General features: G+C 40.8%; 4 protein-coding genes and 1 long non-coding RNA gene across 5 annotated transcripts; 4 read left to right on the top strand and 1 right to left on the bottom strand.

Annotated features, from left to right (window-relative positions):
- Nucleotides 1–570: 570 nt before the first annotated feature.
- LOC137975797 (uncharacterized) lies at nucleotides 571–2,333 on the bottom strand. The gene is made up of 2 exons (XR_011117639.1): nucleotides 2,184–2,333; nucleotides 571–2,061 (listed from the first exon to the last, which is right to left on the bottom strand). It is a non-coding gene; the product is annotated as an uncharacterized lncRNA (long non-coding RNA).
- Nucleotides 2,334–5,432: 3,099 nt separating this feature from the next.
- LOC137976562 (uncharacterized) lies at nucleotides 5,433–6,193 on the top strand. The gene is made up of 2 exons (XM_068823946.1): nucleotides 5,433–6,131; nucleotides 6,173–6,193. Exons 1-2 carry the CDS (start codon nucleotides 5,433–5,435, stop codon nucleotides 6,191–6,193), a joined length of 720 nt encoding a protein of 239 aa, XP_068680047.1.
- Nucleotides 6,168–8,325, top strand: LOC137976308 (uncharacterized). Its single transcript, XM_068823606.1, has one exon. It carries the CDS (start codon nucleotides 6,276–6,278, stop codon nucleotides 8,031–8,033), a length of 1,758 nt encoding a protein of 585 aa, XP_068679707.1. The 5' UTR covers nucleotides 6,168–6,275; the 3' UTR covers nucleotides 8,034–8,325.
- Nucleotides 8,326–10,136: 1,811 nt separating this feature from the next.
- LOC137976561 (uncharacterized) lies at nucleotides 10,137–10,981 on the top strand. The gene is made up of 2 exons (XM_068823945.1): nucleotides 10,137–10,437; nucleotides 10,542–10,981. Exons 1-2 carry the CDS (start codon nucleotides 10,137–10,139, stop codon nucleotides 10,979–10,981), a joined length of 741 nt encoding a protein of 246 aa, XP_068680046.1.
- Nucleotides 10,982–10,993: 12 nt separating this feature from the next.
- Nucleotides 10,994–11,662, top strand: LOC137976560 (uncharacterized). Its single transcript, XM_068823943.1, has one exon. It carries the CDS (start codon nucleotides 10,994–10,996, stop codon nucleotides 11,660–11,662), a length of 669 nt encoding a protein of 222 aa, XP_068680044.1.
- The last annotated feature ends 11,571 nt before the right edge of the window (nucleotides 11,663–23,233 follow it).

The following is a 23,233-nucleotide window of genomic DNA, read 5'->3' as shown; positions in this document are numbered from 1 at the left end:
TATGCTTAGTTTAACTCCATTCAGCCCACCATGCGTCCATGCGTGATTGGTTGAAAATCTGCCATAACAACGCAGCAGTGAAATGGGTTCCTTCACTATGCTTCAAATTTCAGGACCTGTTTAGAATTTTACATCGATGACTTGCCGCTAATCTTTCTCTTATTGCCATCTGCACAGTTTAGACAACTTTTGGTGCACACTACAGCATCTCTATCAGCTGTTTACTAGTAACAGAAGCACTAGAATAGCTAAAAAGCAAGCATGGCACTGTCATTTATTCATATGATCTTATAAATGATCAAGAGAATGCTGAAATTCAACTAGAATTCCATGATGAATCATCAGCAGATAAGGTTCAATGAACAAGTACCCTCAGAGCTTGGTGCAAATTCCCAAACTACTGGAAATCACAGTCCATCAGCAATAACAATGTATAAAAAGCCAAGAGGAATATCTGATGACCAATTACGTCAATCAGTTAGATCATTAAATAATTAAAAATGAAATACAAAGCTTTCAACAGGGTGCTTTCATGGACTACAAATAAATGAAAACCTCAACAGCCTGAAGTCACAAAATGTTGAACCAGTTTATTTGTTCATAACTGGAGGTGGTAGTGCTGGGAAAAGCCATTTGATTAAAACAATTTACCACACTGTAGTAAAAATCTATAGGCATGCTCCAATAAATCCTGAGAATCCAACAGTGTTACTAGCAGCATCTACTGGAGTAGCAGTAATAAACATTGATGGTACACACAGCATTCGCAATACCTAAAAAACTTAATACAGGTGATGATGTGGGGGAAAATCCAGATCCTACAATATTTGATATAATTGATCCAGCAACCACTGTGTCCACTGACTCTAGTCAAGGAAATGAAGCAATCTTTGGTGTGAATGCTGGTAAGCAATGTGTAGCAATGTCACTTACTGCTATTATATAACATCAAATTGTGGGCTAATTCTACTTTGAACAATATTTTGGTTATTGGAAATAATCTATACGGTGCTAAAAGGTGTTTTGTGCAAACAAATGACTATTTGCTGTTAACTGATGTCTCTTAGAAATTCACTTCTAGAAGTATTTTCAAAATTATTAACAGAATTACAATAATTATTGTTTGTTAACTACTGGCATTAATACACTATATTGTAATTAATACACTTTAACAAATATTGAAACCATGTCTAGAACACCAGTTAACAGCAAATAATCATTTGTTTGCTCAGAACATCTTACAGAACTGTATAGATTATTTCCAAAAAACCAAAATATTGTTCAAAGTAGAGTTATTAAAGTAGAATTATCTTGTATTTGATGGTATATAATATCAGTAAGTGACATTGCTACACATTGCTTACCAGCATTCACATCAAAGATTGCTTCATTTCCTTGACTAGAGCCAACGGACACAAAGGTTGTTGGATCAATGATATCAAATATTGTAGAACCTGGATTTTCCTCCACATCATGTGCTTGCCTTATAAGCAATGGGATGTAAACATTGTAGCACATCATTTGTGTAAACCAAAACATCACCTCATTACACGACTTGTAATGTCCAACAACTTGTTTTAATGTTGGCAAGTAAAACACATTTAAGCGAAACATCATAAGCATCGTATTCCAAAATCGCCCTCACACACGTGAAAATGCATACTTGGCTTTCACAAAATTGTTGTGACAGCCGATCCTTGAGCGGTACTGTTCAATTGTTGTTTCCATGCTGGCAGCTAGTAGCAGACAAGAGTGCAAAACTCTTATTCAATGCAATTATTTGTTAGAGTACAATAACTCTTTCAGTTTGGGGTGTAACCTACACCGACATTTCAAGCCGATAAATACTGGTTTGTGATAGCTTGTGAGATACTTTTGAGGAATGTGGCGCAACGCACACCGGATTTCAAGCCAATGAAGTCAATGAATGTGGGCTTGCGAAAGCGTCTTAGCTTCAGTGCAATCAACACTAAACACAAGCCTAGTCTAGATATATTGGCTTGCGTGAGTAAACAACTCCCGTATCGATATCGCCGAGGAAACTCCACTCAGCGACGTCACCTGGATGAAATAACAAAGAACAAACAAGCCAAGAAAGTGTAGTTAATTTTCGAAATGAAAGAAAGAAAGAAAACCAATCTGAAACAGCACGACAGATCAATTTTGAAACAGAAATAGCTTACCTTGAACAATTACAACTAATTTGCGACGGAAATCTCTTCAAATGTTTCCCAAAACAGGAATAATGACCGCAGATTTACAAGCGACGAACGCTAGAAGCAATGGCCGACACTTGAAAACAATGACTCGCAATTACTAGTACCCAGTCTACAAGCCAGACTGTCACGTGTGTTCTCGTCACTGACTGACAAGATCTGCCTCTGACTTAGGGGTCTTTATGCATAATGCATAAGACCCCAAAAATTACTAGTCATCATTAATCACACCCTAGCTATCATTACTCATTACTTCCTTATGTTTCATGTCTTCTTGCAGGTTCTTGTAGGTTCTTGCTCTATCTATGTAAATGATAGCTAATATCTGTGAATGTATGTGTATACCTATTTATTTAACTTTATTTTTATTTTATTCAATTTATTTATTTCTTTACCTGATTTACTATTAATCTAATAGAATCATATACGTGAGCCTAAAACTCAGTTGTGGGACGATACGATAGATAGCACGATAAAAGCTTTATTTTGCCAACTCAAAATCAGTAACTCGGACAGAATTTCACTAGCAAAGTAATTATATCTTCTGCAGATTCATGATTCGGACGAAGCTAAGGACATTTGACCTGGCATCGTTTGACAATAGCAAAAATATCAAACCTGTTATGTAAGTATTAATGCAAAGTCATTTGAGTAATTTCCTGTGGACAAGCTTGAACTGTTACAGTTTAAATTCATGCCTAATTTATCGACCGTTTCTATGTTATCTATGGGCTTTATGTTGATCGTTTTTCACGGAACCTAAGTCAATGCAACGATTAAACGACAATTTTTTGGTAGTTTAATCTTTTAAACAAAATTTTCCAGAAGCAATAAAATGCCTCTGAATACTGTTTCGTCCATACAATGAATTATTAACTTGATTTCGTGATTGATTTTTGATTGACACTAACTTATGTAATTAAGCCACGTGAATAAGTCAGTTTTTCAGTTCAGACATTTCAGATTCGAAGATATGTGCATGTTTTGCTAATCTGTCTCGCTGACCCGTTTTCTGTTATACTCTGACCTATTTCATCCGTGCTGACCTGTACACCGTGAAACAATCCTTCTAGACATCGTCAAAGAAGTAAGTATTCAATGCTGTAATTCTAGTTAATAGTTTTACTCGCGTGTTTATGTACCCATGAATCCTGTTCGGTTTCTCAAATGTATTTCGTTTTTTTCTTTAGATCGAATAATCTTGTTGGAATAAATTATACGATTTGCGTAATCTAGTTGTAGTGCCTGTTTGGTTTTATTGGACCATTTCATTCGATTTCTTGGTTGAGGAAAAGTACAGTTTGGCAAGGATCTAAACACTGCGGGAGAACCAAACACATGGCAGAAGACGCAATTAAAAGCGCAAAGCTGGACAGGAGGACTGCGAAGGCAACCGTCACAAGATGTAGGGAAGCGTTGTCCAAACGGATTGAACTTAAACGACCTGGTATAGAGGTAAAGGACGCATTAAGTAGCCTCCAAAATGTATTCCATGACCTCGTGGTGAAACACGAGAGCTATTGAAAATTAATTGAAGACGATGAGGAGTTCGAAGTTCAGGAACGTTGGATAGAAGAATGTCAGGAACTTTTCATGGACACCGAAATTCAAGCAAAGATTTATCTGGATGACTTAGTTACTAAGGGAAAGGAACCACTGAAAACTGGCTTCGCAGGGAAACACATAAGTAGCGCAGAACCAGAAGCCAGTGTTAGCGGAATTTCAAGCATGCAATCATCAGAGAACAAAGGTACAGTTGATGACAGTTTCGCTAATTCAGCTGAAATTATTGAAGTTGTTGACAATGCAAACATTGAAAACACTGCAAATAACTCTGTTGAACAAACTGGTCACCATAATAATAATAATAATAATAATAATAATAATAATAATAATAATAATAATAATAATAATAATAATAATAATAATAATAATAATAATAATAATAATAATAATGGGCGATGGCGACAAGTAGGTCAGACGTGTCTTATCGCTCCTGATAAAATTCGTTTCAACTGAAATTAAGCCAAGTTCAGAGCACTAAAAGACATACAGAAAAGTATTCTGAATACTTGTGAAGTTGTCTGGCGAACTGCAGGACAATTCGGTGTCTCTGAACGAGCGAATTTGGTTTGTTGTTTAGTTTAATTTGAAATTTGAGTTTATCGACATTGTGGTCACAACATTGCAAGTAATGGATCGCAGGAACGACTTGTGCGGATAAACGGAAGGATAAAATGGACTGAGGTGGGGAATCATGATATTTTGGAGTGCAAAAAGCAAGCCCAGCGACTGGTTAACTCAGAAAACCCACCGCGTTTTGACAATGGAAGGAAGAAAGGCTACATGGGGATAATGAAACGGCTTTGGGAAGAGAAGGGCTATGGTTATCTGGAGCTCACGGAGCAGAATCTAAGAGACCAAGCGGCGAAACTGGAGAAAACACTGGGGAACGTTAGACAGAGAATAAGCGAAAACATCAGAACAAGAGAGTGCGAAAGGAACGAAGAACCAGTCGAAGGTTTTCAAAATGCAAATACAGGAGACCAAGATTTGCATATGGAAGAAAGTGAAGCGGTTCCGGATGAACGGCCTTCCTTAAGCTCAGAAGCACGTGAGCTTCTGAAATCAGCGACCAATGTTTACATCCATATCCACCCGTGCGACGGCGATTTTAGTAATCGTACTATTGATACACGAACAAAAGGAACGCCAACAAAGGGCGACCATGAGAATATTAATAAGGTGATAACGGAGTGAATGAAGCAGTGCAGAGTATCCCCGACGGACAATCCATTTAGCTATCTTAGGATTGCTAATTGTGTGCTTTATTTCGTTGTCACGGCATTCCTTTTGTATAAAGGATGGAAAAAACAAGGATCAGGAAAATCATCAAACCACAAGAGTAAAAGATCAAAGTGTCAAAAAGCGTACGAGGAAAAGGCGGAGTGTCTTCGGAAAAAGATCTCAATGGCTAAATCTGAAATCGAGCGTCTGAAAGAAAACAGGAAAATGACGAAAAGAGGAAAAAGGAACAGAGCGATCCTACAACAAGAATGCAAAGAGTTATCCATAGCTTCACTTGTGAGTTACATGGAAAGGCAGAGATGTGCGTTGAGGAAACTGAAAAGAGCTTAAGGCAGGAATAAGAAGAATAAAAAAGCGAAGGTTCTAAATCAACAGTTTAAAGAAGATGCAGGGCGCGTGTATGCTAATATGAGGGAGATGCTAGCCAAATGCGAAGACTGTGATCGCCCCAAGTATGAGGGAGCTAATGGAAACACCGCTGCAGAGGAGAGAGAGAAGTTCGGGAGTATTGAAGAAGCGAGTTCGTTCTGGAGAGAACTGTGGGAAGGAGAGGGGACTGGGAATAGCCAGGCTGAATGGCTGAACGAAGTGAGAGATGCGATCTTTAGTAAGGTCCCTCCACCGACAGAAGAGGCCTGGACACTAGAAACCGCTGAAGCAGTAGGGATATTGAAAAGGAAGAAGAACTGGAGTGCTCCGGGGCCAGACAAGTTGGTCAACTACTGGTGGAAGTGTGCGCAAGTGCTACACGAAGGCATGGCCCGGTCGTTTGAAGCGATCTCGAGAAGTGATGATGACTATCCATCCTGGTTTGCTGAGGAAAAAACATCTTTGATACCCAAACCGGGGGAATTCACCAGCGACAATCAGAGACCAATCACTTGCTTAAATACGGCTTATAAGTGGTTTACTTCGTGTGTTCTCGGTCCCACGGATCAACATCTGGAAGAGCATGGGCTGATGGAAGGATCGCAGAGAGGTGCAAAAAAGGGGTGTAGTGGAACGGTAGATAATTTGTTGATTGATAGGGTGGTGACGTTGGATTGTCAGAGAAGAAGGCGTGACCTGAGTATGGCATGGGTAGATGTGAAGAAGGCATATGATTCGGTAGATCATGGGTGGTTAGGTGAGATGATGGTGCTGCATAGGTTTCCAAAGTGGCTGTGTAAGGTGATAAGTAAGTTGTGTAAGAGGTGGAAGACGAGAATCGTCGCCAACACGCGGCATGGGTGGGAAGTGTCTGATCCTATTATGTTTAAGAAAGGACTACCACAGGGAGATGCGCTCTGCCCGAGGCTTTTCACGATCTGCTTGAATCCCGTGGCCTGGAAGATCAGCGCCTCCGAGGGATACAAGTTATCTAAACCAATCAGTGCCACAGTGACTGATCTGCTGTATATTGACGATCTTAAAGTATTCGCAGCTAACGAGACCAAGTTAAACCGAGTGCTAGAATCAAAGCAAGTGGCTATGGAAGACATCGGACTACAGTGGAATCCAAGGAAATGTGCAGTGGTCCATATAAGGAGAGGGATCCACTCCCAGGAGAATTTAGGAGGAGATATAACTGGAGGAAGATTACCATCACTTGAAGAAGGAAAACAGTGTAAGTTTCTTGGTGTTCTTGAGAGCTTAGTCCAGGAAGAGAAAATGGTACTTGAATGTGCAGCAAGGGAGTACCTGCGTCGATTGTCGATCATCTGGTCCAGTCCCCTCTCCGACTTTAACCGGGTGGCGGCTTCTAACCAGTTTGCCTTGCCGGTGTTGGGTTACTTAATGTGGACTCAACACTGGCCGATAACAGAGTTGAAGATCTTGGACAGGGAAGTGCGCAAGATCATAGTGGAAAATGGCGGGAAACACCCAGGTGGTTCTACGGCTCTCTTGTACCTCCCGAGGGAACAAGGCGGAAGAGGTCTACGTGCGGTGGAGATGGAGTATAAAGTGACCAAGGTCAAAGCAGCGATTCGAATGTATGAGAACCAAGACCCGGCGATGAAAATGGTGAGAGAGTTTGACGAAAGAGCCGAGTCATTCGGCCATAAATCAATAGTGAAAGATGCGGCAAAGTTTGCGGCGGAGTTGGGTGTTGACCTTCATCTTAAACACCCGGAACCTGTATGTGTTATGAGCAGTGGAGAGGCCATCCCACCGCAACGCGTGAAGGGAGTGCTGAAAGAATGTGTGGAGGAGAAGTATGAGAGGGACGTACGTGGCCTAGAATGGCAGGGGAAGCTGCTGAGAGAGAGAAAGGACGATGAACAGCTGTGCACGAACAGATGTTTCAGCTGGCTGAGTACATGGAGATCATGTCCCACGTATACTATTGCCGGTGCGTTTGAACTGTACGAGCAACTTTTGCCAACAAAGCTCTACACAAGCAAAAAGACTCACACAAGTTGCTCTGGGGATGTGAAGTGTAGAATATGTGGTCACGCCCAAGAGAGTGTCTCTCATATCCTGTCCGGGTGCACTGCGTTGGCTCAGACCAAGTATTTGTTCCGACACAACATGGCTCTAAAGGTCCTGTTTTATGAGATCTTACATGACCAGGGTCTTCTCGAGGAAGTACCACCGTGGTACTCGCCAGTAATGCCCAAGCCGGAGTACAGGTCAGAACAAGTGGAAGCATGGTGGGATGTACCCGTGTATGCGGACCACCAGGAGGTTCGAGCCAACCGTGTAGACGCGAGGATTGTGGATCATGCAAACAAGAAAGTGCTGATCTTTGAGATGAGCTGCCCTTGGATTAGTAACCGAGAGAAAAAGAGCGAGGAGAAGACGATGAAGTATGGCCCGTTAAGGTGGGAATTGAAGCAGCAGTATAGAGGTTACGAGGTGATTCAACATAACATTATCATGGACGTGTTGGGAGGCTGGTCGAGAGAAACCGAAACCTCAATTCAATCACTGGTAGGACGTAAGGCGAATCAAGTTTTAGAGGCCATGCAAAAGGCAGTCTTGTCGTCATCCCTAAATATAGCGAGAACTTTCAAGGTTATGATATGAAGACCTAAGATCAAAGCCTGACTATCAGCCACGAAGAACGAGAGACATTACAGACATTTATATGCCTAGATTATAGTTTTTAGTCATGTAGATATATATATATATATTTTTTTATTATTATTATTATTATTATTATTTTTATTTTATTTTTTTATTATTATTTTTTTTATTTTATTTTATTTTATTTTTTTTACTCATTTGGTTATTCCTTTTAAGTTTCGCTTGTGCGCACAGGTTACGCTTAGCGCCCTGTGTCGCTTTATAACACTGTGCATACAGATAGTTTACTGCATAATAATAATAATAATAATAATAATAATAATAATAATAATAATAATAATAACCTGCTGATCGCCCTTTCTCGCAGTCGGAGACTGAATTGCTAAGGGCGCGGCTCAACGAGATCGGACCGAAGGAGCTGTGCTGCCGGCTAGGCGCTCGGCTCCTGAACACGACCCATGGATGACTTCGGAGCACAGCAGTACAGCCTGATGGAATAGGCTGTGAGTCGATTTTGCTGAGGGAGGAAAACCGGAGTACCCGGAGAAAAACCATAATAGTCAAAGCACAGGTTCTGTTGATATTTCGCAAGCGCTTCAAAGTCATCCTAACAATAGTAGTGTAACCGAGACCGGAAGCTCTGGCGACAACGATAACAGCGCTGCGTGTGGCTTTAAACTGGAAAAACCGAAGCTACCTGTTTTCGCTGGGAATGTCCGAGATTATGGTATCTTTCGCTCAGATTTCAAGCACGCAATAGAGGCGAAGTACTCAAAAAGAGATTCAATCACGCTCCTGCGCACGTGCCTGGGAGACAAGCCACTCGAGCTCATTACGGGAATCGGAAGCGACTACGACGCCGCCTGGGAATACCTTGACTCCATCTATGGCGACCCAAGATTTGTGTCAGAGACTGTGACTCAGGACATTATTCCATTCAAAGCCTTGCAGGATGGGTAGGACGCGCGATTTTGTGACCTCGTACATCTGGTGAAAAGATGTTACAATACCTTAAAGGAAGTCGGTCTCATGAACAATAGCCACATGCTTTCGATAATTGAACAGAAGATGTGCGCTGATGATAGAAAAGTTTGGGCGAGAGATCTGGAAAAAGAAAAGAAACCCGCTACCCTTGAAGCGTTGATGAATTGGATGAATGTTGAAATGAAATCGCGAATGCGTGCCACAGCCCCAATCAGAGTGGGCTCATCCGGTAAACGCCCTGTGTATCACTTCAAGTCTGATAGCAACAAACCCGTTTGGCACAAATGTTGGCTGTGCAAAACCTCATCACACTGGCCTGATCAATGCCCGAAATTCATATCCCTCAGTGTTGACGACCGGATCGCAACTGCAAAGGCAAATCACCTGTGTTTCAGCTGCTTGAAAAGGGCCGGCAGAGGACACACTATGGATAACTGCAAGCGCAAACAACAGTGCACAAAGCTGGAGAATGGAACGCGGTGTCCAATAACACCACCACCAACTCCTACACAAGAGCAATCCCGTGAGGATTAGCGTGGCCACTACAGCCAGCCCCACTGAAGCAATTCTTCCCGTTTTATCTGCTAACATCGGCAACGCTAACGGTCTCTTTAAATGCGGAAACGTGCTTCTTGACTCGGGGGCCCAAGTAAGTCTCATCTTACAGGAAACCGCTGAAACTCTCGGTTGAAGGGAAACGATGTGTCCATAACCATTACTAAAGTTGGCGGAGAGGACGAAGCAATGAAAACAAAGGAGCACAATGTTCAGCTAACCTATATTGACAACAACAAGCGTTTTACCGTTAAAGCAATCGGCATTCACAGTATCAGTGACGGGATTCCAGAAGTGAAAACCTCGCACTTACCGGAGGTTCTTGGCCTACCAAACACCAGATTTCGCCGTGGCAAAGGGCACGTTGACCTGTTAATCGGCATTGATCACGCACATATGCATACTGGTGAGACAAGACAAGTGGACCACCTGCTAGCACGCAAGTCTCCACTTGGATGGGTGGTTTTTGGAGGAAAACCAGAGCAGATCAGTGATGTAACCAACATATTGCACGTCAAGTACGCCTCACCAATAGACTTAACAGACTTTTGGACAACCGAAACTATGGGCGTGGCCTTGAAACCCTGCGTCTGCAATGCTGACAAACTGACCCAAACAGAAAGAGAAGAAGCTAAGCTCATAGAGGAGTCGTGTTTCAAAGTTGAAAACCAATGCATGATCCCTTACCCTTGGAAGAAAGACCCTAACCTACTGCCAGACAACAGAGGTTTGGCAATAAAACGCCTGGAGTCAACAGAACGACGCCTGAAAAGAAATCCTGAACAAGCTGAAGCTTACTGCAAACAGATGGAGGAAATGGAAAGAATGAATTTGCGCGAAAGCTGTCAAAGGAAGAACAAGACAAGTATAATGGTCCTGTTCATTACATCCCACATCATGCTGTACTAAGGCCAGACAAGAAGAGCACAACTGTTCGAATTGTTTTCAATTCATCCTCTACATTCCAAGGACATGTTCTGAACGATTACTGGAAAAAAGGTCCTGACCTTTTAAACGGTATATTTGGAGTTGTCTTGAGATTTCGCGAGAAGGAAGTTGCAGTACTGGGAGACATCTCCAAGATGTATCATCGGATCCTCGTTCGCGAAAGAGATCAACACGTACACCGCTGTCTCTGGAGGAATATGGAACCAGACAGAGAACCTAACACTTATGTCAAATCAGTTTTGACATTTGGGGATAGGCCCGCACCCGCCATGGCGCAAATAGCTCTAAGAAAAACAGCCCAAGAGAACAAGGCAAGCTATCCAGAAGCAGCCGAAGTGCTCACGAACAACACGTACATGGATGACATCTGTGAGTCTGTAGATACAGAAAAGGAAGCTTGGAAATTAACAAATGACATAGACACTGTTTTGAAGACGGGAGGATTTAAAGTTAAAGATTAGAAATCTAACAAGATGCTTAAAGGGAAAGTGAACGGTGATGTAGAGAAAGAAATTAACATGTTCAAAGGAGATGAGGAGAAGGTCCTGGGCACCATGTGGAATTTTGAAACAGACAAGTTTCACTTCAGAGTGGCAGTAGACCTAGTGAAGCCAAACCATGTGCAAAAGATGACCAAAAGAATGATCCTGAGTCAAGTGGCTCGCATTTACGATCCGATTGGATTTGCAGCAGCATTCATCGTCAGAACAAAGATAGGAATGCAAAGACTGTTGCACCTGGGGCTGGACTGGGATGACGAGGTACCACTAGCAGTTCAGGAAACCTGGATTTCACTCTTCCAGGAAATTAAGGAACTAGACAATGTGTCCTTCCAAAGATGTTTAACAGTAGTCAATGCTGTGGAACCGCCAATGTTATGCGTTTTCGCTGACGCATCACAAGACGCGCTCGGAGCATGTGCCTACGCACGCCAGAGAAAGGATGACAACACCTACGCAGTCAAATTCATCGCAGCAAAGTCTCGAGTATCCCCGCTGAAGCAGCCGACAATTCCGCGCTTGGAGCTACAAGCAGCCGTTCTCGCAAGTCGCCTAGCCAAATCCATTCAGGAGGAATCTAGGATACAGTTTAAAGATGTTGAGTTTTTTACCGATAGTACGATCACCTTGGCCCGGATTTAAAGTCCATCACGCAGCTTTAAGCTGTTCGTCTCCTAGAGAGTGGGAGAAAGATCCAAACCAGTGGAAGCATATCCCCAGTCAAGATAATGTAGCTGATAACCTGTCGCGAGGTATCCGCGTTAATGAGTTACAAGGCAGATGGAAGCATGGCCCAGAGTTCTTGTTCCAACCAGAAAGTCAATGGCCGATTACGACATCCCCACCAGCTCCGAATGTAGACATGGAACGCCGTCAGATGCAGATACTGACCGCAGTCACAGCAGTGAGCACCTAAAGCTAGCAATGGTATTGATCCACGCAAGTTCTCAAGGAGAAAATTGATCCTTGTGACGGCACGAATACGCAGGCTAGCAGAAAAGATACGACTGAGAAAATACAACCAGCACGGAAAGGAAGGACCGCTGACCCCTGAGGAGCTTCAGCAAGCAGAAATTTAATGGACAAACCAAGCACAGGCAACCCTTTACAGCAGACTGGATAGGGGCGAATTCAAATCGCTCAGCCCGTTCAGAGACCAAAACGGAATCATCAGAGTTGGAGGACGAGTAGCTGAAGCTGTCGTGTCATACGAAACGAGGCACCCTGCCCTTCTTCCAAGTGATCACTGAATTTCCTTACTGGTAACAAGACACGCTCATCAGTACGGACACTCCGGTGTAGCATCCACCACAGGCAAGACAAGGAGGAAGGTTTGGATCTTAAAAGCTAACAAGCTAAGCAAGTCCGTGAAATTTAAGTGTGGATTCTGCCGTGAAATGGCGCACAAGGCTGAGACGCAACTAATGGCAGACCTTCCTGTTCTCCGTTTAGTACCACACACACCGCCATTTTACTACACCGCATGTGATTACTTTGGTCCCTATAACGTTAAAGTAGGAAGAAGCAAGACGGCCAAGCACTATGGCGTCATATTCACTTGTTTGAACACCAGACCTGTCCATCTAGAGTTAGCAGTTGACCTTACTACAATGGAGTTCATGCAAGTGCTTCGCAGGTTCTTTTCAATCCAAGGATACCCAGCAGTGACATTGAGCGATAACGGAACGCAAGTGGTTGGGGCCGCTAACGAACTGAGAGAAATAGTGAAAGGCCTAGATGGCAATCGGTCAAGTGAGTTCTGTGGAGAAAAGGGCATTAAGTGGATCTTCACAACGCCAGCTGCGCCACACCAAAACGGATGTGCAGAAGCCCTTGTAAAGAGCTGTAAGAGATCACTGGAGATTGCATTCGGCGAACAACGTCTGACGCCATTCGAGTTGTACACCTGCCTTCTAGAGATCGCGAGCCTGTTGAATCAACGTCTCATCGAGCGCATCCCTAATGATCCCGACGACGGAGCTTACCTGTGTCCGAACGACATGCTCCTTGGAAGAGCAACTCCGGAGGTACCACAAGGTCCGTTTAAGGATACCAGAAATCCCCGTAAGCGAGTGGAGTTCGTGCAAAGAATAGTTGACTCATTCTGGAAACGCTAGACCAGAGATGTCTTTCCTACCTTAGTACCAAGGAAGAAGTGGCACGTTGAGAACCAAAGTTGATGAAATAGTTACGGTAGCCGACATGAATGCTGTGAGAGGCAAGTGGGCTGTAGGCAGAGTAACCAAAGTATACCCCGGAGCTGATGGACGCGTTCGAAACGTTACAGTCAAGACAGCCACCGGAGAGTACAGCCGTCCAGTAACAAAAATTGCTGTCATTCACCCTGCTGAAGGCGACGATTAAATGAACGTTTGCTATGATAAGGACTACGCCCTTATCGGGGCGGAGAGTGTTTCGTCAATACAATGAATTATTAACTTGATTTCCTGATTGATTTTTGATTGACACTAACTTATGTAATCAAGCCACGTGAATAAGTCAGTTTTTCAGTTCAGACATTTCAGATTCGAAGATATGTGCATGTTTTGCTAATCTGTCTAGCTGACCCGTTTTCTGTTATACTCTGACCTATTTTATCTGTTGCTGACCTGTACACCGTGAAACAATCCTTCTAGACATCGTCAAAGAAGTAAGTATTCAATGCTGTAATTCTAGCTAATAGTTTTACTCGCGTGTTTATGTACCGATGAATCCTGTTCGGTTTCTCAAATGTATATTCGTTCTTTTCTTTAGATCGAATAATCTTGTTGGAATAAATAATACGATTTGCGTAATCTAGTTGGAGTGCCTGTTTGGTTTTATTGGACCAAATACTAATGTAGCTCTTCCTAGACTAAAAGTGTCGTACTTTGTTAAATTTCGAAGTAAAAAGGACACAACTTGCCGTTGGCCGAATCGAAAATGGAATACGGAGTATGTAACTGTGTAAAGCTACCTTTCTTGTTCAAAATCTCGCTGTGTCTATATACTTCGCGCTTAGGAGATCAAGTAAAATGCAAATCTCTTTGACTATTTTGGCAAAATGGCGTTCTTCCTTTGTAATTGGAGGCCCCGATAATATCTCCGTGATTTGAATATCCCGCGCAAGTGCCTTATGAATGGCCATTCTGCGCAATGCAGAGAATGTTCAAAATCAAGCGGCCCGGTCTGCGATAGGCACTTCGTTACACTGCTGAGTCCTAAAAACTTAATGTGTGCAGTTCCTGTGGCATCTTGAATAGCAGAGCATGAAAAGATTACTTTGAGGTTTTTATAGATAAATTGTGACCGAAGTTATTTTCATTTTTGGGAGAATAAACCACACAATCATTTAACTGTAAATACACTCTATTACGTCTATGCAACTATTGATGTTTAAGGTGCAATGTGCCCCTGGGAAGGATGGGAAACTAGCCCTAGGCTTCGCCTAGGCAGGATTCGAACATACGATCGCCCTAAAACCGGCCGGATGCCCCTACTAACTGAGCTACCAGATCTCCTTGGGTTCTAGGTACTTTATCTAGGTCCTGAATGGACAATTTGTCTCGCTGGTCGGCGGGACATACCATTGCACCTTAAAGGGGCATGTCACGGCAGTGCAGTTCATTTTGTGTACTTTTAACAATTACTCACTCCTACTCGCTATGCAACTTAACGTTCACCGAAAAATTACTTTAAAACAACGCAAATTAAAGCTTCATGACAAAAAAGTGCCTGTCGTGTACTCATGATTCCAGTTACAAACAACAGAGATAAACTTTGAAAAACTGCCAGGCTGAACAGTTTTCAAAACCCCAATTGCAATCCATTTTAAACTACTTTAATTTTGCCCATCCCTGACTCCTTTTGTATTTGCTGTTCAAGTTATTCAAACATTTCTTCAATGTTTCAAGTAGTTATTTTCAGTTTATGTTACGCTTGATTTGGTTGCCAGTTCCCAATCGCTGAATTTGGCTTTAGTCGTAACACAGCGGCTTTTAAATATCAATACACCTTATACCAAAATGGCCGCCATTTTAGTATTCTTTTGTTTCCATGCAAATTTGCCCTTATTGCCTCGCTCAAGGTTTAATTTTCTTTTGAATTTTACGTTCGAAAAGGAGGCCATAAGGGCCAATTTTCATGGAAATAAAAAAATACTAAAATGGCGGCCATTTTGGAATAAGGTGTATAGTCGCATTTGAAAACTTGTAGGTATACTTTGTAGAGCCTGCAGACCAGCGGGACACATTGTCCATTCAGGACCTAGAGAAACGACCTAACTCCACAGGCGTTCTAGTTTCGCAATAGGTAGAGCACCCGAGCGGGGCTACGGAGATCCTTGGTTCGAATCCGGCCGAACATTCTGACTTTTTAGTTGTCCTTTTGCCCTTTGCCAAGCAACTAGTTTCCCATCTAAAAAACTAAGTCTATCTTTAGCCTTTCATAAACGGGATTGAAAGAAGGCGCTGGAGAAATAGCTTATGCATACCGAGTCTTATGACATGTGAGATACAGGACCTTTACACCTGACTTTAAATACACAAAGGACCTAAAAAAAAAAGGTAGAATGTAAACAGAACTTATCGATTGTTGTCTTAATTTCACCCATCCTCGACATATGGTACCTTTTATTTGTTTGGTATGCACTCTCAGTCACTCCTTGCAATGCTAGGCATGGCAAGACAGGCAATTCGATGCCCTCGACTGTACAAAATATATTCGTTTCCCGTGTTTGCCGAGAAAAGTTAAGGATGTTTCTTGGAAGGTCATGAAAATCTTTGCCTCAGGTAGACTGTTTGACAGTACCGAAGCTCTGTAGTTAAAGCTACTTCAATGTAGATCAGGTATTAAAATTGTGTTGACTTGACACTTGGGTAATTTTTCAGCCACAATTTACCACTTATCAATATATACTTAGTTTTCCGCTTGATTGTTGATCTCTATTTTAACTGAAAGGTCTTTAGCTAGACACTAAATGTAATCGATCCGGTTATGTCTCCCCTAAAAACTGTGCCACGTTGTTTTAAACTGTATTGTGTTTAGAACTTTGCATGGAGGCAAAATTAGCACCATCAAGTTTAAGGAATACAGCTGCGTTGTCCACCTGTGAGTACCTTAAAAGTTAACTTAACTGTGCAGCCAGACTGTGTGGTTTCAATATAACTTTATACCGACAGAAATTTAATGACAACTATCTCAATTGCAGAAACAGAACATTTGAAGTGAACACCATGACGAAGCTTGCAACATTGTTGTGACAAAATGTTCGAAAAAATTCCACTTCTATCGTCTCTCCACGCTTGTAGTTTATTCTGGATCTTGTTTGAAGTGACTTACAACGAATTAAAGTCATTAATTTTAAATTTCCACATGATTGAGCAACAAAGAATCCCCAATACCACGTCACTCTGTCAATACAACTAGTCAGGCCTGGGTTGCTCGAGGCATGGTTAGCGTTAACCAGTGTTAACTTCTGCGTAAAAAACCTATTGGTTTTGATACCTCTTAACCAACCGTTAGCGCTAACCAGGCTTCAAGCAATCGGCTCCAAACGTTTAAGACTAAAGCAGACAGTAATCTTTCAGTGGACAGATTAAGTACTTTTTTTTCTTGCGAAACCACAGCCACCAAGCCAATCATGAGCCTTACTCGACTACCTATTACATTAGAGATTGAACATAGTTCGGGGAATTTAAAACTTCCACCTCAGTACGATTGTAAGTATATCTGACGCAACAGAGAAGCTAAAGCACTACGTCACTCTTATAATGTACACAGTCAGGCGCCAGAGACTGAGAGCATACAACTTCTGATATTTGCTTCTCAGCTGTTTCACAAACCATAGGTTGAAAAAAGGTTCCATAGGTTTCTTTATTTCCACACATACAGCAATACAAATTAATAATACATTTTATACAGAAATGTGGAGGTTTCCGAGCCAAAACCCACAGGGTTGATAGTGCTCGCACACCTAATCTAGCATTTAATACAAGATATTATTATTATTATTATTATTATTATTATTATTATTATTATTATTATTATTATTATTATTATTATTATTATTATTATTATTATTAATATTTAATTTTAAATAGCAGGCAGACATGCTAGACTACGTTGTGGAAACCATGAAATAAAATAAAATTGACTGTAATTAGGTTAATAAATACGTTTGAAGCAGAAAGTAAACTAACTAACTAACGAAACAAAGCAAAACAATGCCACAATACCACTACAACTAAACAGGACGTCATTCTCGGATTTCTGACGTAAGCAGATCATCTTTAAGCTCATTACTAAATCTTTGGAGAGAGGAAGCATTTTTTTTACGTAAAGGTATTTTATTCCAATTATCGGCTGCGGAAAATCTAACACTGAATTTGACATAATTATTTCTTGGCCTAGTTATAAACAAATTTTAGCTTGATCTTGAACGTGTACAATATCGGTGGGCCTCTCCGATGTTCGTGAAATAGGAGTCATAAATATCAGGGAGCAAGTTATTTTGATTCAGATTTTGAAGTTTCCAAAGGATCTTGATATCAGCAGGCAAGCCAGAAATTTAAAGAAAACGACAAAACTTTTGAAATTACAAGACATGTTTCGACAGAAACTTCTGTCATCTTCAGTTGATTAATGTACAAAGCGTTAAGTTGAATTTATAAGTACGGAAAAAAATGCTTATGCCAGTAACAACGGAATGTACATAAAACGTGACAATGTGAGAATTAAAAGGATAGTTTTAGATTTACGTGATGCAGTTGTTGATTAAGAGAAGGTTGTTCTCTTTGAATATGAAAAGCTTCTTTTATCTTGAGGTGAAAAGTCGTAGAGGCGTGATCTAAAATATGGAAACATTCCCGTGAAGACAGGGCGCGACATTGTTAGGAATTCTGTAGGTGTTTGAAACAATGTCGCGCCCTGTCTTCAGGGGAATGTTTCCATATTTTAGATCACGCCTCTACGACTTTTCAACTCAAGATAAAAGAAGCTTTTCATATTCAAAGAGAACAACCTTCTCTTAATCAACAACTGCATCACGTAAATCTAAAACTATCCTTTTAATTCTCACATTGTCACGTTTTATGTACATTCCGTTGTTACTGGCATAATTAGCACTTTTTCCGTACAAGTTTCTGTCGAAACATGTCTTGTAATTTCAAACGTTTTGTCGTTTTCTTTACATTTTGAAGTTTGTATACAAGCTCACCCATTTGTAATTTAGTAATTTGAAATACATTCAATATACCTAATCTAGTAAACAGGGCTCTGCTATGATCTCGCCAGCCTGATTGTGTTGTAATCCTCAGCACTCTATTCTGTAGCAATAGTAAACAATTAAATTTAGTCGAGTAGGTACTTCCCCATGAGACCTTGCAGTACGACAGATGTGAATAAATTAAACTGTAATATAAACATTTTAAATATTCAAGGTAAGATAGGAACGAACTTTGTAAATAATCCCAACACATTTAGCAACTTCCCGTGAAATGTAGTCGATGTGAGAATTCCACTGCAAGTCTTGGTTGGTAGTTCATACATTAATATCAATATTAACGCCACCGTTGAATAGATTTAAGGCAACTCTCATTTGCCTTGATAAGAATAATACAGTGACTTGTTTTGGACGTGTTAATCGTCAATCTGTTTAACATCCGGAGTCCCAGAGAACATGGAGTTCTTTCCTCACCACAGATCATTAAGGTGTTAACATTTTCATGGGAAACTAGAACATTCACGTCATCAGCATATAACATAACTTGAATTCATTGTTACATAAATTGAGCATTGTTGATATAAATTGGAAAAAGTATCGGCCCCAAAATTGAGCCTTGACTGGGAATTCCAGTTGAGATTTGCAAAGGATCCGAATCTGTACCATTTACCAAAACAAATTGCATTCGCCTGCTTTATAAAGCAAGTGCGGAACCAACTTGCTTCTTTCCCTCCATTCTGTAATTATTAATTTTAAATCGACCTTTTAAACTGAGAATCGTTAAAGCAAAAGTTTCCATTCATCATAAGCCTTACATATTAAACTGATGACAGCCCTTGTGATTGAGAAGGGTCACTTCTATGATTCAAAATCTATTAAAGATTCATCTAAAGCTAGCTTATTCTAGGAAGATTCCGTGGCTTATACTTATCCACGGCTATTATGGGAACCAAGCTTTCCTTGTTATGGGTTGCCGGCGTTAAACTAAGAGTTTTCTTTAGTTTTTAATTTTGGCATTATCGGCGTAAATGTCATGCCGCCTTAATTAATTATTTAAATCAAATACTTCGGGAATAGCTTTTAGCTAACAACAGAAGGAGGAGACAGTTTATAGCTTGCTAAGATGGACGGTCACCTTTAGTACTTAGCACCTAAACAGCCGAATAATTGGGAGGAGTTTTTCCAGATTCTATTCTTTCTATTCTTGGAAATTAGGAGTAACTTTATATCTAAGGGCTTGGCACTGAGATTGCAGGAGGCTGTGGCCTTTTTGTTCATAAATTACGGTAATAAAGAGGGCATGACAGGACTGCTTGACTATGAAACCACCTTGTTTCTAGCGTGTCCTGTTTCAATGACTATATTAGATTAGAAGAGCTGCTCATCTATTTTGAATTTCAGGGGTGTGGAGAAAGATGACTCCGAATTTATAGTTGCCTCAGAAGCATGGCTGCAATACAAGTTTCTTCAGGCTGGATTCGCCAGAAATTACAAAGGAAGTGCCTCCAAGCTTCTCCCATGCCCGCCTGGTACTTTTGTTGATATCTCTGACACCAGACCAAGTTGCAAAGTCTGCCCTGCTGGTAAGCTTACACAGATCCTATGCACTAAAGTAACTCATTCACGCATACAAGAATTGAAAACCAAGAACCGCTTTAAAGTGCGAGAGTTGTGTCTTAAATGCACGAATTTAATATTAAAATTTATCAAATTAAGTTCCCAGACATGATTTTCCGCAATTTGCCTTTTTTCCAATGTTTGCCCCCCAGCATAACACATGGCTAATTTACATGACAATTTGAAAACCAACATGGCGGCTATCTTGAATAAGGCCTATTGCTCCACACTCTCCTACTGGGCTTTCCTGTTGTGAGTAGCAGACCTTTTGTACATGTTCTACATGTCGCTCTTTTTCGGAATTCGCAAGTTGCAACACAGCTACTGGATGAGTGTGCATAAACTGTTTATAATTGTCATTTACAATTACAATGGGAACAAAATGGATCCTTCTTTGAAGACGCTAGTCAGGAAATTTTTAAGATAACTAACACTACTGTTTGGCCCAAGCACTCCGTTTATTTCACAAATCATATTGTTTAACTTACAAAATACTATTTAATTTTTCACGCACTATTTACAATTCTCATTATACAAAGTTCCTCTTAGTGGTTAGATTCTCTATATAACATCACAAAAAATATTAGAATGGCAACGAAATGAGTACTTGCTGCTGTTTTTTTTTTTGGGGGGGGGGGGGGGGGGGCTCACAGATTTAACGTTAAATCCGTGAGCCCCAAAAATACAATTCTCAGCGTCATGCAGTACTGTTGTGTAGGTGTTTTTCGCTGTTCACACCCTTGCTGGAACGTGATTTGTACTTTGGAAATGAGATATAAAATAAGTTCCTTCTAACCATCTTGCTCAAACTCCCTGATGAAGTCTGCGTAATCAGACGAAACCGGTCGGAGAAATCAGAGCAAGTTGACACGATCTGTTGCTTTGTGCTGCTCACTAGTATTTATTTAAAAAGTTTGTGCAACGTCTACTCCAGATAATTTTCGTACATCACCTTGCACATGTTCATTACTTCTACCAGTATTTCTTTGCTACGCAGTTGCAAGTAGATATTTTGACCTTTCCTCCACTTTGACTCCATGCCAGCTAAATCCTAATAAACGGCGCAGAAGTGAGAGCACTCGCTTCCCAACAATGTGGCCTGGGCTCGATTCCCAGACTCAACGTCGTATGTGGATTGAGTTGGTTGGTTCTCTACTCTGCACCGAGAGGTTTTCTCTGGGTACTCCGGTGTTCCCCTCTCCTCAAAACTCAACATTTGATTTGATTTTGCGTTAATTTGTTGATTTCAGCTTACAGTGTCTCCAATTAGTGCTCCAGCGCAAGATAAACTTCCTTTCCTTCCTTTCCTTTCCTTTAAGCATTTCCGTATGATACTAACAGTTTCCAAGATGCACGCTCTCTGTGTTAATTCAACTCGGCAGCACTCTATTCCTATTTCTTGGCCACAATTCAAATGTGTTTGTTACTAATGTGTTTGCTACTGGTGATCCAATCATAACAGGCACAATAGCTGTTATTACAGTTGAGCGCACGTCTCTGCCATGTTAGTTTCACAAGGCGCGAAAACGAGGCTTTCAGGTCAAATCAAGAATTTCTTATTGAAGGAATGTGTGATTCCTTGATTCTTGACTGTTTCCTTGGCTTTTTTTCGAGTAATTTGAGGTTTGTCTGACCTAATTTTAGTGTAGTTAAGTATGGTAAGGCACTGTAAACTATATGAATGTGTTAACTGAAGTAATAAGCCCAAATGTGCGACACAAGGGCAGCTTCCATTCAACGACTGTAGATTCCCTTCTTCTAAGAAAAACGTAAATTCTGGAAAGAACTTCATTATTTTTTCCGCATTTCTCGCGCTAAATCTGTTACTCTCCTTTATGTCGGATCGAATGTTGACCCGAAAGCCTCGGTTCCGCGCGCTCTGAAACTAACACAGCTGAAACCTGGGATCAACTGTAGTAACAGTTATTGTACATTTCTTCCATAGCTGAATCAGTTTGTATTTCTATGCAGTGTAATTGGATAGTTTTTCGAAAGATTGAAGTGACGCTCGCACTTATCAGGACAATTTAAGCAAATTTCTTATTTTGACACCAGAAAATAGTCAGGCGGGTTCAACGGGATTCGTACCCAGGCCCTTACGATGCGGGTGCAATGCTCTACCAACTGAGCTATGAAGCCACACAATTGCAATTGGAAGCAGGTCAATTTGTTGGACTCATGTGTTCCCGTGAAAGGACTGATGAAGGAAAGAAACGTTTATTTGAAGTGCGGGTAACCCGCAATCTGACAGCAATTATTGTACATTTCTTTAATTTCCATATCTGAATCAGCTCGTATTTCAATGCATTGTCATTAAAATAGTTTTTCAAAATTGTTGATGCTCGCACTTAAGCAACTGTCTCATCTAGACGTGCCTCAGTTGGTAGAGCATTGCATGTCCCAGTGTGCAATTTGCTCTCCATTGTGGCGGCTTTTGTATCATGTGATCACTAGCGGCAAAATGCCTATTTCCCCTTACGAGGTCTTGATAAAACTTTCTGTCTCTATTTTCAAGTAATCATCACCATTTGTGACCTTTTGTCATATCTTTCATCCCCTTTCTTTCTGTTTTCTCTTTTTGAATTGGTCTGTGTTCTCAGGTTCGCATTTATCTGTTACTCTTTGTTCTGTTATCATTATCATTATCGTTATCGTTATCGTTATCGTTATTATTACTGCTAATTATTATTATTATTTTTTATTTTATTTTTTTTTTTTTATTATTATCAATATTAGTAGTAGTAGAAGTAGCAGTATGTACTTATGATGCTTTGCTGTCTCGTTGCGCTTTTTATTCTTCAAGAAAGAGTACCGTGATATTATCTATATTCTCCACAGGTGGTTACTACTCAGACACTCCTGCTTTTGTCAGCGACAGTTGCAAGAGGTGTCCAAATGGCACGTTTGTTCACAAAAATAAGGCACCTGGAAAAAGTTACTTCGACTGCAGTTCTTGTTCTCAAGGTTAGATACTAGAATATAGATACAATTAAACTAAATCCAGAAATTTAGGCAAAAGTCAGTAAAGTCAACAACGCACAATCGAAGACCTTTTAACATGAAGGAACAGGCATTGTCAAGAACATTTTGTCAATTATCAAACCAACAAGACTATCAAATTAAAAGGGCTTTCTTCTTCAAGCATCCACATTCAATCTCATCCCATGAGAGAAGGTGCTTACTAATTCATTGCTCAAGAGTCGACGACTGTGAAAGATACTACGCTGTCTTGATGATAAATAAGTCCATTAGACGTAAAAAAAATTCGAACTATGCCTCAATGAGCCTGTTTATCTCAAAAATATGCATACGGGTTTGAGTAAGACTTTAAGACAGGCAACATTAGAATGACTGATCTTGGCTACTAATAACTCTTGAAAACGCTTTCAATCGAC

Source organism: Montipora foliosa, chromosome 11 (genome assembly GCF_036669935.1).
Source record: "Montipora foliosa isolate CH-2021 chromosome 11, ASM3666993v2, whole genome shotgun sequence".
In the NCBI taxonomy this organism is placed as follows: Eukaryota; Metazoa; Cnidaria; class Anthozoa; order Scleractinia; family Acroporidae; genus Montipora; species Montipora foliosa.
Note: the sequence above shows the minus strand (reverse complement) of the source record. Positions and strands in the feature narration are given on the sequence as shown.

Excerpts from the sequence above, each read along its gene's own strand:
- LOC137976562 (XM_068823946.1), top strand. The coding sequence starts at position 5,433 with ATGAGGGAGATGCTAGCCAAATGCGAAGACTGTGATCGCCCCAAGTAT. Across the intron at positions 6,132-6,172 it reads TGAAGAAGGCATATGATTCG|GTTTCCAAAGTGGCTGTGTA; the intron begins GTAGATCATGGG and ends GGTGCTGCATAG.
- LOC137976308 (XM_068823606.1), top strand. The coding sequence starts at position 6,276 with ATGTTTAAGAAAGGACTACCACAGGGAGATGCGCTCTGCCCGAGGCTT.
- LOC137976561 (XM_068823945.1), top strand. The coding sequence starts at position 10,137 with ATGGGCGTGGCCTTGAAACCCTGCGTCTGCAATGCTGACAAACTGACC. Across the intron at positions 10,438-10,541 it reads TCAAAGGAAGAACAAGACAA|GACATGTTCTGAACGATTAC; the intron begins GTATAATGGTCC and ends CTACATTCCAAG.
- LOC137976560 (XM_068823943.1), top strand. The coding sequence starts at position 10,994 with ATGCTTAAAGGGAAAGTGAACGGTGATGTAGAGAAAGAAATTAACATG.